The sequence below is a fragment of the Gobius niger genome (genome assembly GCF_951799975.1).
Source record: "Gobius niger genome assembly, chromosome: 4".
Taxonomy (NCBI): domain Eukaryota; kingdom Metazoa; phylum Chordata; class Actinopteri; order Gobiiformes; family Gobiidae; genus Gobius; species Gobius niger.
Genome location: NC_136855.1, coordinates 7,605,203 through 7,625,834, shown reverse-complemented (window position 1 = coordinate 7,625,834; position 20,632 = coordinate 7,605,203). Strand labels below are relative to the sequence as shown.

General features: G+C 40.4%; 1 protein-coding gene across 1 annotated transcript in view; it reads right to left on the bottom strand.

Moving 5' to 3' along the window:
- LOC306961936 (para-nitrobenzyl esterase) overlaps positions 1-20,632 on the bottom strand; it is a 40,403-nt gene that overhangs the window by 7,550 nt on the left and 12,221 nt on the right. The window contains exons 4-6 of the mRNA XM_079554909.1: positions 14,013-14,120; positions 8,695-8,891; positions 1,609-1,867 (exon numbers count right to left, since the gene is read on the bottom strand). Coding sequence (XP_079411035.1) covers positions 1,609-1,867; positions 8,695-8,891; positions 14,013-14,120 — 564 coding nt within the window. The remainder of the gene's footprint in view (positions 1-1,608; positions 1,868-8,694; positions 8,892-14,012; positions 14,121-20,632) is intronic.

Here is a 20,632-nt window from a genome sequence, read left to right as displayed (position 1 = left end):
CATCGAGCAGCAGAAAGAAAGTTTGGAGTTACTGCAATGAAGAAAACTAAACAAAGCTAATCACGAGCTAAAAGCTCGATGCATAGACTGTAAAAAAAATGGACGTCTTATGCTCACTCCTCCCCGTTTACCAGAATGACCACGGCCGTGGGGGAATTCATGGCGGATTTACAGACTCCCCCTCCCCAGCTCTGACGAAGCATGTTCCTAAAAAGGACATACGGGCGGGATCTTCACCGTAGACTCGGCCCTTGCGTGACGTGTAGCTCGCGCTGCTCCAATGCTAACAGTCCGACCCTCATTAAGTACGAGATTTCAAAAATTCATATTACGAAAACCAGCCTGGTTTCATATATTGTAATTAACCCAGCGTTATCTCAGGAGGAATATCTAGCCTAGTCTAGTGTTGAAACAATTGAAACCAGGCTTTAAAGTAGTTTTTAACGTGTCTAAAGTCCAATGCTTTTCAATGGGGGCCTAGCGGCGATATGGAGGTACTACAGCAACGGCGGAGCAATGGCGGCCCCACGTTTGTGGTCAAAAAGCAGGACAGCCAGCGGCCATTGGCTCGATGGCCGCAGCTAGAGGAGTTCGCAAATGAGAGTTTGAAAAACATGCTGCCGGGAGAGGCTTGTCAACGGTGCAGTTACACCTCTGTGCTCAGATAGTTGCCAAGGCAATTGTTCAGAAGGATGGATTTAGTGATTTGGAGACTTTGGTATGTTCTTTATGCTATAGTTATCTAAACTGTTTATGTGACATCAACATACCAGGCACCTACTTAGTTCGTTGTTTTTGCTTCATGTAGCTAACCATCATTACCGTACGCCTATTCTTTTTGGCCAGTGTGTCTTATACTCCAAAGCGACTTATAGTCCGGAAATGGTGTACGGTTAGCCCTTTGTATTTCTTAAATACTAAGTTAAAACTGAGGAGATGCAAATACTATACTCTAATTAGCATTTATAATAGTGAAATATGAGCCTTGATAATGCCGAGCCATGATGCTCTGAATAATCATCAAATCACTAAATCCACTGAAATCTTCATCCTCGGTTTCACTTCTGAATAATTGCCTTGGCAACTACCTGGGCACGGAGGCGTAACTGCACCGTTGACAAGCCTCTCCCGGCAGCACGTTTTTCAAGCTCTCATTTACTAACTCGTTCTTCTAGCTGTGGCCATCTAACTTTAGCCCGCAATTAGCTTTGCTTTGCTTTCTTCTCTAACTTCCTACACCTCTAGTGGCATGTGAAAAGTGTGAAATTATATATTTTAATTTAAAAAAAAGAAGAAAAAAGTCACTCTGGAGTATAAACTATACCAAACTATGACAAAAACTGCAACTTATAGGCCGGAAAATACAGTATTACATCTCATTCAACATCTAAAAAAAGCATATAATGAGAGCATACAATTAATTAATGACAAAGAGCTCATGACGGACATTTGATGACCCTGTCCATGAAAATGACGGAGAGAAATGATCCCTAGTGAAGCCACTGATAGGTGTCAAAAAAAAATATCGTTGGGGTATCGATATTGTCAACTAAGCATCGTTAAAGTACCAGTATCGGATAACATTTAATGATGTCCTAAAGTGCTCACCCGTCACGAACCACTTGTAGTCGTCCCAGATCCAGTGAGAGATGTTGGAGGCCAAGGGGACGAAGTCTGCCTCCTGCTCTGTGGTACCGATCACAAACGGGACGTCGCTGTAGTCGCCCCCTCCTTTGTCCCACATGGAGAAGGGGGCATCGGGCAGGATGTGCCCATCCACCACGGCCACAGGGCCAGGCAGCAGGCCTTGGGTGGGGAGATCAAACCCATCGTAGGCCCAGCTCGGGTACTTCTGCCACGGGACGGCCTGAGGAGCGGAAGTGTGAGGAAGATTATGCTGAGGGAAAATCTAAAGCTCCAGTACACAATGTTCCCACTGAAAATAAGTGGCGCTCACAAGGACCTAGAGCAGTTTTTATTAACTTTTCACACCAAGCACCACCCCATTAAATACATGACCTTCCCACTACCATCTGGCCTGGATTAAGATGAAATCAGGAGAAAGCCATGTCTAAACCACAAAACTTTAATGCATTAATAGAAAATACATGAGATTATCGCGGAAAGTTGAAAGTCACTGATGACCTTGAGTACCACCAGAAGAGGCCCAAGCACCACAGTTTGAGAACCACTGATCTAGTAGAACATCTAGAATAAACTTTTCACACCAAGGACGACCGCTTAAAATATCGCATTTTCAAAGTTCTATCAGACAGGATCAACTCAGAACTAAACAAACTTTTAGACAAAGGTCTAAAATAGAACAGAAAACTCGTAACCAGCCCAACTCACCAAAGCATGAACAAAATTGTATCAAATTCACTTTTTTCATCCGTTAGGAACTTCACTTGCCAGTATGGGCCCAATTAAAACAGTACATCCACAGACATACAACACAATCAACATGCAAATCTAATTCAAATGAATAAAGTCTAGAATTGCAGGTGACACAATGGTATCCAGGAAGTACAGAATGAAGCGCTGACACCGTAGAAGAAGTAACAACTAAATTTAACAGCTTTGTCAGAGGATTACTCGAAACGTGAATGGAGTGAAATACTCCTCTAGGTCGGCCGTTGGCAAAGGAATGCTAAAACAAGCTAAAAAAAAATCGATTTGACAGGAAATCTCCAGTTCGATTACATGATTATAGACAAAATTAACAAATGTTGACGCTCTTTTTTCATTTGGACCATTATTTCATCAAGAATGTCCAAGTGACATTGAGAATTTCTTTTTACTAGAGTTGTGGACACAAATGGGGCCCGACTGCAGCGCCGGAAGGAAAACTGCGGTATACAAATGAAAACAGAACATGCAAACTCCACACAAAAAGGCCTCACATGAGCTGCAATCAAATGTGAGGCAAAAGCGCCAACTACAATCCTGATTGAATAAAAAAAAAAAAAAAGCCTTTAGGTGATATCAGGAATATCAGCAATAACCTTAAATTACCTGTGTTTTGACAATTGAAAAGCAAACTATACCATCTACTCTAAAACAGGCTCTTAAGAATGTGATGTCACATGAACACCACCAATTTATTCTAATCTAGAGGCACCCGGGGGGAAAACAAAAAAAGAGAAAAAACGGAACTTTCTCCCATTTCTCCACCACTACTCTAACAAATGCTGAATTAAGAGTATATTTTCTATTAAAAAAAGATATAGAGACATACAGAGGAGCAAAGTGGGAACCGTGAAGCAAACATTAGCTTCATGCTACATATGCTAACATGAGCAACAAGTGCCGTTTTTCACTTCTGCTGAACAATTTGCTGTGAGAAAACATCTGTATGGACTCGAGTTACATAAGGAAGAAGAAAACATTTATTTGGCTTGGTGCTGTCTGCTTCCAATGTTTTTAGACAAAGTAACACACCGGCCTTTCCTTGTCTCCCACTGTAGGCACAGTGAAGCCGAGCGCTACATATATACGCTTCGTCATTTTCCACGTCCAGCTTTCGGGAGACTTTTGCTTGTCTCATTATCTCTCTCCGCATTTCTTTGTCACTGTTAAATATTTTTTCATGCCGTCTCCTGAGGGCTTGTTTTCATATCTCCTGCTCTGGGCTGTGTGTGCGCATGCTCGGTGTAAAAACCCTGCCACCTGCTATAGTGTTACACAGCAAAAATAAACATGTTCCCCGGGTTAACAACTCCCAAATGCTAGCCTAAAAAACCTAAATGCTTAAAGCCTAAAGTAACTTGGTCTAAAACTAAAGATAAAGAAGTGGCGTTGAAATAAAACCTAACAACAGATTCAAACAAATTAGCCTACAACTAATAATTCACAAAAGTGACAAGCTCTATTTCTACACCGCGTTCCAAATTATTATGCAAATGAAATTTTTCTCTGATTCTCTAAACTGTCAACTCAAATGAGAGTCAGCATAATTTTCAAGTCTTTAACTGGTAGAGGATCATTTAAATGTGGTTGAAAAAATCTCCCAGTGATGACAGTATTTTTTTCAAAAATAAATATAGTAAAAAACTCAAGATCTACTGTTCCAAATTATTATGCAACTCATCGTTTCAATACATTTTAAAGCTTGTAATTAACTGCAAATGGCCATTTGTTGAATTTGCAGCATTAGGAGGTCATATTTACTGAAATCAAAAGCTATTTCAGTCAAAAAAATCTTAACAGATGAAGTTATATTTTAACATAGGAGCCCTTCTTTGATAAGAGCTTCAGAATTCTTAAATCCATTAAACTTGTGAGTTTTTGGACAGTTTCTGCTTGGATTTGTTTGCAGGATGTCTGAATAGCCTCCCAGAGCTGCTGTTTGGATGAAAACTGCCTCCCATCCTCATAGATGTTTTCCTTGTTGAGGCTCCAAAGGTTCTCAATAGGGTTGAGGTCAGGGGAGGATGGGGTCCACATCATGAGTTTCTCTCCTTTTATGCCCATAACAGCCAGTGATGCAGAGGTATTCTTTGCAGTATGACATGGTGCATTGTCATGTATGAAGATGATTTTGTTCAGGAAAGCACGGCTCTTCTTCTTGTACCATACAAGAAAGTGGTCAGTCAGAAACTCCACATATTTGTCAGAGTTCATTTTCACACCTTGGGGACTCCGCAGACTCCTTACTGACGTCACAGCCTTGTTGGGACATGGTGGCCATTCACCAACCATCCACTACTCCATTGATCTGGCCATCCATGGTTACACAGCACTCATCAGTGAACAAGACTGTTTGAAAATGAGTCTTCATGTATTTCTGAGCCACTGCAGCCGTTTCTGCTCTGTTCTATTCATCTGATGCATTTGTCTGGCAGAAACCGTCCATGTTGTGCCATTATCTGCACAAACCGGAGTGTGCTCTGAATCCGCCACAAATCTGTTATCTGTACGATGATTAAGCTTAATCTTTCATGAAATATCAAAGGTTTTCTTACCTAAACCAAGGCATTCAACTATTTCACGCTTTTCATCAGCAGATAGATCCCTTTTCTTTCCCATATTGCTTGAAAATGATGATCTGCTTAATAAAGTGGAACGTCCTTTTTCAGTAGTTTTTCCCTTAACTGGGCTTAACCTGAAAACTAATCATCCCAGGCGTCTGAGATTCATGTCAGAGATTCAAAGAGCCCTGAGACACAACACCGTCCATGAGTTTCATTAATATTATTATTTTTTTTTACCTTTTTGACACAAAAATACAATTTGCATAATAATTTGGAACGTGGTGTATGATTGAATGCTCAACAACCTTTATTACTATCCAAGCCAGAAAATCCGTATAGGTCGGCCCTAATTTTGGCTTCATGTTTATCATCACACAAGACGCTTTATGAACTTGTTTTTCCTTGATGTAAAACCAAACTCTGTTAAATGTTTACTGCTACATCGACTCTCGTCCACAGAAAGTGAAGCAGCCGTTTGAACTCCTGATAAAGCGATAAAGCCTCTCTGCAGTCAGCCCATTCTCCGAACAACATTTTACATCCTTTTATGACATCAATTATTAAAATACATTACCGAGTTACAATTCAGAACAGTATTTTACAGCCCTGTGCGTTTTTTACTGCGGCAAAAGCCGTGATACCGAGGATTATTTATGGCCATTCTTAGGCGCGTATAAAACCAGAGTGTCCGTAAATCTGTGAGCTAAATCCATGACCATGAAGTTTATGATAGAATTAATATTAGAGCAGATTTTACTCAGAAAACCAGCAGAAATGGAAACCGTGATTTGAAACTTTTATGTAGATGGACTGTATGGCTTTAAGAATACTACTCCAGGTTTGGTTTGCTACAACATTATTTAGAGTGCATATGACATATTTTCAAAAGCATTTAAACCTGACTTATTTAGATGGATAACATCCAGTGTAATTATTTTTATTTCAGTGACGCAGAAATTTAATGAGGAAATGTTGGGCAGAAAAGTTATTTTTATTAGAATTTTTAAAAGGACCGGACTTTTCCCCCCCCTTTTGTCGGGAACCATCTTTGTCTCATAAATGTATTTTGCAAAAGTAGTAATTTGCGGGGGGAAAAAATCAGCCTGAAGCGTAAAGTTTGCATTTGGACGGTCGTGACGGTAAAAATACCTTTTTCGTCCCATTTTGACAAAAATGGTTTAAAATCAGGTATAGTGCATTTAAGCTGCTGACAGGAAGTGACCTTGATAGATGTAAAGTTCCACAGCAGTTTGACTCACTTCCTGTCAGTGTCCGAAACTATAAACATTATAAAAATGGTCAAACTAAAGCAAAATCTTAAATAATTGCTTTAACACTGTTTTACCAAAAATGTGTCATATGCACTTTAAAGCAGAAGTGTAAGACACTCGGCTCGGGGGCCAAGTGCAGCCTGCAAGGTCATTGTTATTGGCCTGCGAGATGATTTTTTATTTATATTATAAATGGTCCATCGATACATTTAATCAAACACGTTAGAACTACATTTCCCATGAGGCTGAGGTTTTTCTTTTTTATTCTGTCTCTGGCATTTGAGTGATAGATGTCACCGATCAGAATTGTGGAGCCTTACGATCTCAGATTCAGCTGCAACAGATAAAGCAGATTCTAAAGTGTACTTTAAACAGACACTCCGTGATTTGATCCTGAACTTATTTTAGTCACGTGGCTGTCCCCCAGAGGTACTCTGAATGTCACGGAAACTCCTCCAGAAGAGAGAGTAAGTAAGTAAGTAATTAAGTATGTGCTTTATTGTCATTGTACAAGCGTACAATGAAATAATGTTCAGATGTCAGTCCTGAGCTGCTGAGCCGAGCTGCCACTGTGGGTCAACCTGACCCGCATGATCTTGGAGGTCGAGGAAACTCTAGCACTCGGATGAAACTTGGCTGTCTGCCCTCTGTCTCCTCTGAAATGGTGCACCGCCTCCTGGGTTTGTCCCTCTTTCAGAGCATGGTGTCCTGCGCTGGTCAGCTCCTTCACCTCCACCGTCCTCTTCCTCCTGCAGTTTCCTCTGCTCCACAACAGTCTTTCACCATCTCCTCATCTGTCCCTCTTTTGTTTCCTGTTGCTCCTCTTGTGACGCCTCTGCTGTGCTGCAGGTGTGTGGGGGCCCCTGGTGCCTCTTCAGTGTCTCAGAAGAAGAAACTTGTAGGTCATACATGGGTTTAGCTGATAAGCTAGCATTTTGTTTACCTTTAAAAAGCCGCTTTCTTAAAGACCATTTTGGACTCAAAGTAAACAAATCCACCAAACCTCCACAAAAACACAGCAAAGACGTACAAAAGTATCCAAAAAAACAATGTGGAACAGAAACCACAATGCAGTTGCAATGCAAAAGGTAAAAGTGAGCTGTATCAGGAGAGAGGGAGGTCGATTCCACATAAAACCAAATATTTTTTAAAGGAGATTATTGTGTATTGTTCTAACGTCGGGCAATTTGGGCAAGAATATGTTGTTTGACTAAAGTCTGAAAATAACATGAGTTCCTTCACTCATCATTTTAGAAGTTTACGCGCTTAAATAAATATATTTCAAAAAATCACAAATCATATTGCAATATTTGTCTGAAAAAACGGAGGCAGCCCTACCGTGCGATACTGCCGATACGCGGCTGATGTATCGTAACGGTGGAGAGTGAACATAGTGCGACTGTGTGGCACTGCAGACATCTTAAAAACTTCAGCAACAAAGATACAAACAAAAGGCCAGCAACTGACAGAGCAGGAGCTCCTGAAACAGGTGAGAGTCTTTCATTGTTCAGCTAATCATGTCCGCAATGCTACACCCACATGACATTGCAAACATTAGCGGCACGGGGATCGAATTTGTGGGGCAATTGGCAACCTCTGTGCGTCCTGGCGTAGAGGCACGAGAGCAGCCAATCCATTCCCTTCTCACAAACTACATGCCTCTGCGTCTTTGGGCTAAAAATAAGTGCCCACCGCTATTAAACAATGATCTTCTCCACACCGGTGCATAAACAGTGCGGTGGGGATGACATGCCGTGACTCATTAATTAGTACTAGCCTGTATTAACTCATCATTAGCCAACATGGGATTTTTACACAAACACTAATTGTGTGTCTGAGTTTAAACAACATTTTTGTCCATATTCTTTCAAATGTTATTTGTAGTATGTAATAATCCTGTGTCTGGAGCTTCTAAATGTGTCAAATGTTAAACTGTGACAGCAGGGAGCGCTTTATGAGCTGCATAGGGCTGATTTATTCAGGACATTCATGTTTAGTAGGTCCTTCAGAGGGAGCTTGTTTGAAAGACAAAAATCAGCAGACTCCAAAACAAAAAACTAAGTCTATATCTCTTCCAAAATTATACACAGAAGTCTGCAACGTAAAATACATAAAATGTATAATGTACAAACTCCGCTCCCCTGGGGCCGAGGAAGTTGTGGGAGGACTCAAGAAGATATCGGCCTTTTTATCGGCTGGTACCCGATATTGAAAATATCCAAATATCTGGCCGATATATTGGTCAGGCCCTATTCAGAAGAACAACAAATAGTGATATATTGATGAAAACCCCTGGAACCTTACAAAATATGTACAGATTGGCTTTAAAATCAACTATATATTACTTATAGCAAATAATAAAGTAGTTGAATTATGATTTACTCTTTACAAATGAGCTGGAGACCCCTGGTATGAAGCTTTGAAAAGTCAATCGTCTCCTGTAAGTTTACCTGTAGCACTTGCTGCACTGACAGACGGCGCAGGCAGGGGGCGTCCTTGCAGCCCGTCGTGTTGAGGAAGACCAGGTTGTCCCTCTCGGCCTCCTGTAGCGTAGCTTTGTACACGTACGATCCGCTCATGTCCACGGCCGCACTGAACAGGCCCTTAGCCAACGGGGACATCATCATAGTCCACACGGAGGTGCCCCCTGGTGGCGAGAGAAGCGACAAGGAATTCACTGAGAAGATGATAATGGCAAAATATGTTGAGGCGACCAAAGAGGAGATTCATCAGTATATCGTGAAAGAGGACAGGAAGTTATATGGCATAGTTATATTCAATTTCATTTTAAATATGGCTTTTACTAATATACTTCATAAACCAATGAATGTTTTCCACTCCTGTAACATTTAACTCTTCTATTTTATTCCGAAAAGTCAACACTACGGCTGCAGAAAAGGAGACAATAACTGTGAGGCTTTGGTCTCTTTAACCTCTGAGCCCCAACATGAGCTGTTCCACATTTATCGAGGAAGTCGTGCTCTTTGAGGAGCTGAAGTTGATTTGGTGGTAGATGGAGTTATATCTTGGCAATGCGAGATTAAAAATGTGACGTGAGATCACGTTTTGTAAGTTTAATGGAGGATACATAAATAAATAGTATTCATAATGTGAGGTCTAGTCAGTGATGAAGTTCTTCTACTAGCGATGAGCGGATAGATACCATAGCATAGAGATACCAAACGGCTACTTTTCAAGTATCAATACCTGGTATGTGAAAAGAAGGAGTGGCAGCACTTATAAAAAGGACGATTTACTTCACGGTTCTGAACCAAAACGCTCCAAAGCAGCAGAGGGTTGAACCGACACGTCCATATCATTCTAGTTCAGGTTCTGTTTGTCATTAAAGTATTCATTTGTAACTTTCATGTATTTAATTTCAAATTGACATTGTTTAAAGCAGGGGTGTCAAACTCAAATACACAGTGGGCCAAAATGTAAAACTTGAACAAAGTCGCGGGCCACCATTGAACAAATGAACTTTTTAATATGGACCCAAACAAGATTTGCTTCAACATTGAATATGGAACAAGCAACACTTATTACTATACAATATATAACTTAATAGTCCAGATACGCAAAATCTGAAAAAAAATGTATAATACCGGTGGGCCAGCTCAAGTAGTCATTTGGTATAGCCTCGTGGGCCAGAGTTTGACACCTATGGTTTAAAGGGACTATACAGAGTTTTAAAATGTTAAAACTAAGTATTTTCCTCCCCCTACATGTTCCAGCCATGTCCTTATGTCAGACCTGTTCACCACAACTGCCTCTAAAATCCTGCACTGTCACTCAAAAAGGTGTTAATTGCCGTCATGCATGAGCTTAATATAGAAACTGCAGTTACACGTATGACCTGAGGTGGCAGTAGTGAGCATAAAATGACCTGCATCTAGTCTCTTTAATTAACCAGTTAAGGCAACATTCATTTAATTTACATATTAACAATATATAAAATAATCAGTTCTAGAAATGTATACTGAATGAAATGCATTCACTCATATGAAATGACAAGTATCGAGAAAAATGACCTGAAAAGTATCAGTCATGGGCGATACCAATTTCTTTTTTTAAATAGATACAACACTATCTCCTCCAAGACTTACGTAAAGTTACTTAGATCTGTATATGTTTTACAGATCAAACTCGGAAAAGTAGAATATTGTTAAAAAGTGCATTCATTTCTGTTATTCAACTTAAACTGTGAAACTAATATATGACAGACTCATCACATGAAACGTGAGATATGTATAGCCTTTCTTTGCTGTCATGTTGATTATTATGGCTCAGCTTGTAAAAACCCCAAATTAAAAATCTCAGAAAATTAGAATATTTTGAAAATGGACTGTAAGCCATAATCATCACAATTATAATATACAAAGGCTTGACTTGTACCAGATTGTTTCCTACGCTTTACACCAACAGTTCTCCACAATGTGTACGTTCAAACCTGAAAAAGTCATTGATTATAACTATTGACAAGCTCTAAATCTTCAATTTGGGAATTTTACAGGAGCCTGATTTTGGCATGGCCACTTTTTTAAACAACTATTTCACAAAATGAAAGATACAACTCCAAACTTCACTCACTGTCTGTTGGCAGATGGCTGAGCAGAAAGCAGGTGTTGATTTGAAACGGAATGACCCACAAATGGAACTATAGTGTCATATAACAACATTGCTTCCTTGGCATGTCCTGCTACTCCAATTTATAAAGTGAAAAAAAAAAAGATATTTGAAATTCACATCTATTTTCACTCAAAGAAAACCTGTCACACCGATCACAACAATTTTCTCTCAAAATGGCCACCCATTCGACTGTTTCAGCGGGGGGCAACTGTCAGACGTGTCAACACCCGGCGCAGGCTCATGACTTATTCAACGCTCTACACGCAACAGCAATTTAATCCCATCTCCAGATCATTTTTTATGGGTTTTGTTTCATAAAAACGGGAACCGCAGAAATTGGCGTCGCGCGGTTTGTGGTGCGCGGCTGGATGGCGGTCTGCGGGGCGGCTCGGCGTGTCCAATCTCCCCCTGACAACGCCGTTACACTGTCCATCAGAGGCGCTTTAAATGAGACACGGCGGCGTCTGCGGCTCATCGAAGGCGACAGCGTGTTCAGCCACATCACTACGGTGTCATCTGAACATGCTAGTTACCGTCACAGCCGGGTTAAAGGCCTCGTGCCTGACTTTATCTCTCGCAGTGGAATACAATTGTTTTGTCCTTCAGTATTGTGTAAAAGTGAGAAAATATCTTTGTGCTGTGCATCTAATTCTGGAGAACGAGCAACTACTTGTTGTGATATTCCTGTGAATAATTGGGATATTAGAAATGTGTTTGATTCACAACCGACAATTAAATACCTGCATACTACTGCCTTCATTGATTGTGAACAACAACAACCAGGTATAGGGCCTTTAAAGTTTCAACTTATATTATATTTTACGACCTTGGACATGAGGAGGAGCGATTTTAGAGTTTCCTCCTCAGGGGTGCTTAGCACCTGAGGGTTCGGGGAGGGGGTTCTCGCTCAGAACATTTTGAACCGAACATATGTAATTCTATGCATTTTAGAGGAACTAATTACATTGCAACATAATTGCAAAAATATTCAAAATGAGACATTATTTGTTTATAAGATGCTAATCAGATTGTGGCCTAATTGTATTTCAAGAGCATATGACAGTTATAACTATTTATTTTGCTTTCCTATTGTGCAGAAGTGTCATGAGTTAGAGCTGTATGAATGTCTCTCTTTTACTGTGTCACCAATGAAACAAATGGAATCAACTTTATTTTCATACAAATATACTCTGATCAAATCAATCATCAGGAATAATAGAGATAATATGCTCTTTAGGCTGTGTTAGACACATATCCAGTGTTAGTGGTTCTCAGTGGAGGCCCAGCCCCTGGTCCTCTGCAGCCTCTGCCCCTTTGTCCTTTCACTGACTCAGGGCTGGGACACAGGCTGCACTAAACTAAAGTCTGAAACCTTTATCAGGACTCTGAGCCAAATGTTTTTCACCTGAAATACAGTGAGAAATGCGTCTGTTGAATGCACAAACATATCTGTTATCAGCTGGTATAAGTCCGTGTATATGAAAAAAATATATATATATATTTTTTTTTTTAATTCAAAAATTAAAGACTGGCCAAACATCTATAAAATTCCTACAATCATTATTTACTCCAATACTAGTTTAAAGGAATAGGCCACCGTTTTTACATACCAAGATATGTTCTTACCTAACCTTAGACGTGTTAATATATCCCCGTCTGGTCTTTGTCCGTGCGCTCTGCCACGCAAACGGAGCACATACGCAGCCTCTCCCACATGTCATATAGCTCCAAAAGACTTCCCCCGCTCACTTCCGTCAATAGAAGCTGCGTGACTTGTACAGAGCCTTTTACAACAAGCAGAAAATATATTTTCGGAAAGTGCTGCACATTCCTACCTCATGGTCGAGGTCCTGAGTCCTGTGTCGTCGTCCGGGGTGAGTTGGAAATCTGTGAAACATTACTACACTATATACTTTCTGCTTGTTATCACAGCCCGGCACGATGCACGTAAAAGACATTGTTCACAAGTTATCGACGCTTCTTCAACTGTTCTCTGCGAGCTCTCTACAAGTCAAGCAGCTTCTATTGACGGAAGTAAGCGGGGGAAGTCTTTAGGAGTTACTGCGCGGACGCTGTGCTCCTCGTATGATTACGCCTCACAATATAGTACCCCTTTTTATTTGCTTATAAAATCGACATGCTACATTTCTGTGTAAATATACTTTGCATGAAAACACTTCACGTAACTTTATTTAAATAGGGAACACGTGGAAGAGCTTGGTAGCTTCTATCGTGAGCTTTTTTGGAGCTATATGACATGTGGGAGAGGCTGCGTATGTGCTCCGTTTGCGTGACAGAGCGCACGGACAAAGACCAGACGGGGATATATTAACTTGGCTAAGGTTAGGTAAGAACATATCTCAGTATGTAAAAACGGTGGCCTATTCCTTTAAACTCCAGGGAGAGACACAGAGAAGATAGTGCAGAGTCTGAGGCGACAGCGCTTTGAGGAGAGGGGGCGGAGCTACAGCAGCAAGACATCAGACCAAATCATTTAGTGAAGAGGGGTGTTTATATACTTTATTTCTTTAAATAAGCATATTTTAATAAATCAACCCAGAAATATATAATAGCAGTTGTAGTTTTAGTGTGGATTTTATTTCTGTTATTATATTTTTGGCCTGACATTTTTAAGGGTGCTTCAGTTAGTTTTAAAATAGGCCTAGCCTCGCCCCTGGACTTGAGTCAACACTTAAGGCAAGACGCGGCAGGTGAACATATTGATTTTTTCATGTTTAAGTGAAAATTTTTAGCAAGTTTTCTCCCTGAACATCTTAGTTTTCACGTCAGAGTATAAAAAAGACAAAACTTACCCCGAATGATGCTTATTTTATGTTGTTTTTTTGCGTAGCACCTACATTGCTTTGCAAAGCCGGCTTTCGCACATTCATTCACAAACATTGATATATTTTATATCCACATGTCCTACATCCTTGAGATGACGCTATAACCCAAATATATAAGATATTGAAGATTTCTCAAGAAGGATTTTATGGACACTCAAAGACGCTTCATTCCTTCACTCCATACAATGGTAAACTACTATTGTAGCCACAGCTGCCTTGGGATAGACTGACGGTAGCAAGACTCACACCCTCTTTATTACGGGGAAAGTGCGTTACATGTGGCGTGCTCTGACCTGAGCTCTGTCCAAATATGGTGACTTTGTTTGGGTCTCCTCCGAACAGGCGGATGTTCTCCTGGACCCAGTGCAGCGCCAGGATCTGGTCCATGAAGCCGTAGTTCCCTGTGGACACACCAACAAGTTCATAAGTTACATAATGTGGATACAGTGTTTCAGTTCTGAACTGAGGCCAAGCATAAATGCACTCTCTCAGTCTGCGCTACAACAGAATGTAAATGTGACTTTCATCAGAAGTGCCATATGCTGCTGTTTTCTTTGCAAACTCGGGTCGCCGCTGCCTCCAAGTTTACAGAGATATAAATATGTAATTAGATTTGAATGATAATGGACTGGATTTATTTTGCTCTCCCTAAGTGAAAACACCAACCACTCACTCCCATCATCAACAAAGGCAGCGAGAGTGTGTTTCACTTATGTCCATCAGTGGTCCCCAACTACCGGTCTGTGGACCAGTACCGGGCCGTGACGCATTTGGCCTGTCCCTCTCGACACGCTATATAATAAAACGAGACTTGACAACAGTGATGTGATGTAATGTGACCCTGTCTGCTGATGCTAAATGCCCTGTTGTTTCAGTGCTTCTTGATCTAACAGCAGCATTTGATACTGTTGATCATTCCGTTCTTTTGTTTCGCCTGAAGCATCATGCACGCATTTGTGGTGCCGCACTTACACGGTAAATGTTGTAGAGTAAATTTGACTCTGTTCAGACTGTATTTGGTCCCACTCTTCTCAGAGTAACTGTGAGTTGACTCTCTTCAGAGTTACACGTCAGGTTAGATAATCTGACACCATGAATGACAGTAACATGACGTTAAACAGAATGTGTTCTTTATTTCTAATAAAAACGCTGGGATTGGGAAACATCAGTCAGGGTTGTGTGATGGTTGTGGCCAGCCTGAAACGGTAAAACATGTGTTAGTGGAATGTCATCAATATGCAGAGCGGAGGAGTGGACTGTGTTCGGTTCTGGATAAAGAGAAAAAAGTGCTGTCAATTTGCACTCTTCCTGGAGATGGCAGTAAAACAGTTAGGAAAGAGCTTCTGCGTTATCTCGTAGATACTAAGTTGTTTTAGAGAATATAAAAGCATAATCAATATCTTCTAATTTAGCATGAGTTTCCCTCTGACCAAACTTAATGACTCGCACTCCAGCCCAGTAAGTGGCGGTAATGCCCCGACGCTGGTGGCCAACTGCCAATAAACCTAACAGAAGAAGAAGAAGAAGAAGAAGAAGAAGAAGAAGAAGAAAAACGCTCACGACTCATTGCACTTCAGTCTGTCACAGACCGACAGATGAAGAAGCAAGAAATCCAGCTAGGCCCTCAGCTGGAAGCACAAATGAAATATTCAAAATCAAGCAGTTATTCATAACAATTAGATTAAAAGAAATAACAAAACAGTTTGGAAAAAAAATAAAATAAAAAAGCACCAGTATTGTATGTGATGTAGGGTCATTTGTGTCCCTGTTCCTCTGAGTCATGGTGGACACAGCAGACGTGGACAGGACTGTGGAATCCACAGAAAGTGAACTGACCCTCGAGTGCAGTCTCTGTAACATGGACCTGTCCACATCAGTCATGGTCCACCCTGACTCACACGTGACCCTGTAACAACTACACACAAATTAAAGCTAAAAAAAACCTATTTTGTTTGTTTGTCTCGTTATTACAAAATATTTAACAGGCCTTTGAACGTTACCACTTAAGGTTTTTATTTGCTGATGAAATCCCAGAAGCTCTGCCTTATGCAGAACTTACCTGTTGGTCTGTGACAGACTGAAGTGAGGCCTCAGTACTTTATACTGAAAACAAAGAGCACATTGTATTAAGTGTCACGTTACTGTCACTCATGGCGTTTGATTGTCTAATCTGAAGCTTTACTGTGAAGAGAGTCCACTCACAGTTACTCTGTGAAGAGTGGGACCAAATACAGCCTGAACAGAGAAACATTTACTCTACAACATTTACTGTGTAGGTGTTTCCAATCATATCTCAGTGATAGAACATTTTCTGTTATTATTGGTGATCTGTCCTCCTCTGTTGGCTCCTTGTCGTGCGGTTCTATTTTGGGCCCCATGTTGTTTTCTTTTTATATGTTGCCACTGGGGTCCATTATCGCCCAACATAACTTGACATTCCACTGCAATTCAGATGATCTGGAAATCTATTTGCCTGTTTCATCAAATAGGAGTGATGCTAAAAAGTCTAATGGACTGCACATCTGACATAAAACTGTGGTTACAGCAAAATGTCCTCCATTTAAACGAGGACGAAACAGATTTTATTCTGTTTGGTGACTCAAAATTTTCAGACTTTTGTTTGCTGTCTTCTAATTTCAAACCAATGGTCAGAAACCTTGGGGGTTTTCTTTGATAACTCGTTTCGTTTTGACAAACAGATTGACAGCGTGGTCAGGTCAAGTTTTTTAAACCGCTCAGACCTGGAGCAAACCATCCACGCTTTTATCAGTTCAAGAACTGATTATTGTAAGGCCCTTTTGAGAGATTCCCAATCCTGTCCTAATCGTCACACACAGACGTCAGCACATCACCCCAGTCCTTTTTTGGTAACATTGGCTTCCAGTTTCTTTTAGAGATGATTTTAAAATTCATCTGTTTGTTTTTAAAGCCCTCAATGGTCTTGCCCCTTTGTACCTGTCTGAACTCTGGTCGTGACTTGGGCAGATCCTTGAGGTCGTCACATCACCTCTTGCTGGAAGTGCCCAGGACCAAGTTCAAGCACTGGGGTGATCAGTCCTTTTCAGCCGCTGGACCCAGACTCTGGAATAAACTGCCCTCTTCTTACTGTATGTTCTACTTGTATGAATATTTTTAATGGATTGGAAAAGGGCTCTATAAATAAAATTTGACTGATTGCCCAGCCAGCATAACAATGTGGGCTCTGCTTGGGTTTGCCCACCTGGGTTATAAGTGGGTTTGTCCGCAGTTTCCATGTGGGCCCCATGTGTGTTGGCCCATGTGGGCTGGACCTTTACAAGTCACACTTAACCCAAAAACTACTCTAAAGAGCTAGATCTAGCTCCAGTTATGGTACCGGTATTTGGTCGCAAAGGGACACAAGGGGGCGCCCTTCCAACCTTCTCAGTGTACATTTGAATTGACTTTCTTCAGCGTTAGACTTCAGATGGGTGATTGATTGAAAACTCCAGATAGAAAGTCGGCTTATAAATCCATTAGACTCGAGTAGGCTACGTCTGGTTATATTATAGATCAGCGCAGCCTCGTGCAGCTCCTTCATCTTTCTCTCCTTTTCGCATTCTCAAAAGGTTCGAGTTAGTCCTGATTACATTAGGTACCTCCAAACTACAAACAACAAATACATAATATTCCATTGTGTATGTATGACATAGGTCCAAGTTATTACATATTGTTAGAACATTCATTTGGCTGGTACAATGTATCAAGGGTAGTGTCAAATAAAGTGTTACCGATATTTTTGACAAAACCATTCAGCCTTCATGTTCACACGTACAGTATGTTTCTCCAGTCAGCACTCACACATTTGAACAAACACACAAATGAGAAAGAGCGCGAGCTGAAGTGAGCTGGTTTACGGCGGCCTGGTTTCTGTCCCGTTCCTGTCACGGCCCCGTCTATATTTAACCCTTCAGCGGCTGGAGGAGCAGAAGTGGGTCGTTCACAGCGGGATTCAGAATCAGAAGAAGTGGAGATGAAAAGACGGGGCACAGCAGCCACGAGAGCAAACGGGTCAGTGAGCCGCGTTACGTAACAACACTGCCCCCTGGGGGAGATAGAGAGGGAGAGTCACGAAAACTAACATTTCAAACTCGAGGAAAAAAACTCTTTTGTTGGATGTGAGCGTTTTGGAATCGGCATCAGAACTGGTTTCAGAGTCAGTTTGTATCCACATTGCTGTGTTTTGGTCATTGTTTATGGCAGTGGTTCCCAAACCTATAAGAGCCGTGACCCCCTGGAGCTTTGGGTGGCCCCTACTTGTGGCCCCTACTTTGACATGATTAAAACAGTGAACACAGCACATATGATAAAATACCTATTTCATCCATTCTTACAAGCAAGGTTTCCACATTTAAATTCTTAACCCCTACCTGAACCAAGCAAAAGTTCAGTTCTACCCAATTCTAAAAGCCTATAGCGTAACGCCTCATTTGAAACAAAATGGATCTAAGATTTTTCCTCGCATTGCCACCGCGCTGTTTATACTTTTTTTGGTCACATTTGCGGCGCTTTTTTGTCACTTGTCACCGCTTTTGTTGTTTTTTTTGTCATTTTTGACGCTCTCTTGACGCTTGACGCTTTTGTCATTTACATCACATTTTCTTTGCTATTTTGTCGCTTTTTTCCAAAATGTTGCTTTTAGATTTGGGTAAAGTTGAACTGGAGAAAATGTGCTCAGTTAACTCATTGCCAATGACGTCTATGTCTATAGTCAATTGAAATCCAACGTTGACTGCCAATGACGTCTATAGACGTCAATTAGTAGCAAAACCTTTGAGCATGTCTGGTGTTCAAATCTTAGTTGTGCTGCATAATGCTGCCACCTAGTGACTCAATAAAAGAACTTGTAGCTTCTTTCTTTCGTTTTCTCAGGTTTTTGGTCAGAAAACTGCATTTTGGGTGATTTCACCTATTTTCTACGGACGATTACTAAAGAATGGAAAGAGGTACAAACAAACAAATAATTGAGATGAAAGAAAAGAGTCTAATCTTTCTTTTGGTGGGTTTCGTGTTGACATAGACCTAGACCTAAATTTTCTGTGGGTCTTGAAAAAATCCTGAAATACACCGGGCAGTGGGGAGCTTCTGATTTGAAAATGGCTGCCAGTCAATGAGTTAAGGCCGGGGTGAGGAGGTTGAACAATTTTGACTCATCTGGGTAATAGGCTTTTAAAAATACACAGGCCTAATTAAACACAAAAATAGGAAGAAAATGTCACAAGATTTATACAGGCAGAAGTAAGTCTAGTTTAGTTTTTAATGGTCAAATAATATATTTCAACAACACTAGCATAGAAAAAAATCAGTACATATTTTATTTCATAAGATTTGAAAACAATTGATAAAACAGAGGTATTTTCGATGAACTTATACAGGAAAAAAATGTTGAGCAATGTCATACTTTTCCAAGCAATTTAGATTTTGTGCCAGTTAGAATCCAATGTAATGTTTTTTTTTTAATGCTCTGGTTTAAAGTGACAGATATCAAAGTTTGGGAACCTCCGGCTTTATGGCATTTTGCACAGAGAATGTTCATTATTTTCATTTTTTTCTATTTGCAGCCTGTCATTGGTGCTGTTCGAGCATCAGGGAATGTTCGGCTGTTATTAAATAGTCTTTGAATGAGGTTTGATGGACTTGACAGCCCTTTGATTCAGTGGGATTAAACACGACGAGGTTTAGACGGGCCTAAACACGGAGTCATCAGACAGTGTGGCCGGGAGCTCACATCACAATCCATTATTTAAACAGAAACGTCCACTTTCATATCAGCTTGGTACATTTTTAATCTGCATTTTGGAGAATTAAGAACGAGGGCATTTGGATGTTAGAGTGAAGTGATTCAGTGATGTTCAGTGGACATTAAATATTTACTTTTAGATGAAGAAACAAAAATGTTAAGAGCATTAGCTTCGTCATTACAGGAGGAAAATCTTGGCAGTAAAGCAGATGAACTAGTGACGTTTTTTGTTGTTCCGTGTAGTGGCTGAACGTTCCACTGTGTGACTTCATTTATATTTGAGCTCAACTGTGTGTGTCATGTCTCTTCCTTTACATTCACTGGAGCAACATTTAGAAGAAATTGCACTACTAATTGTAGTTTAAACAAACATTTTAAAATTCATTTAATCAATCCTGATCTTAAAAGTATTTTTCTTTTGTCTATTTTTTGTTAAAATAATTGGAAATATCCAAATGTGATGAGCACATGAGAGAAAGCTGCTTGAGTAAGAAAAAAAAATGGCTTCAACTGATCCAGACATGAGGCAGCACGTCAGTCTGACTGAACACACACGTTTAAAGAATAATCTGATCACATTTAGTAGCTCTTCAGTTCTTAAGACACTTTTATGAAAGGAAGTACCTGTAGTTCGCCGTTCTCTTGGAAAATGTGACAAAGCACGAAGAGAAAAGCCTTCAATTTTCAGAGCAAGGATGGCGTTCAAACTGTGCTTTGTGAAATAGGCTAAGGGCGTAGATCAAAATATTGAGCCTTTCTTTCATATTTAGGCTATTTTTATTTTTTCCCTCAATTATTTTTATTATTTTTACAGACAGACAGCCTCACTTCCATGAGTCTACCCGAGGGCACCACCACCGACTGTGGAGTAAATTAATAAATTAATAATGACGACGGTGTAGCACTTTGAGAAACTTGTAGAGCACATTACAAGTGTCTCCCCCCCCCCAAAACCTGTGCATATTTCATTTCTTAAGATTTGCCAATATTCGGTCAGACAGAGGAATGAGGGGACACATCTGTATTTAAAGCAGAATGGACACAGGAAATTGCAGTGGAATGTGTTTCAGACCATTACAGTCGAATGATTTAATTTAGATCCAATGCCAGTTTGGATCCATTTTAAAGTGATAGTCTGTAAGTTTCAATGTTTTA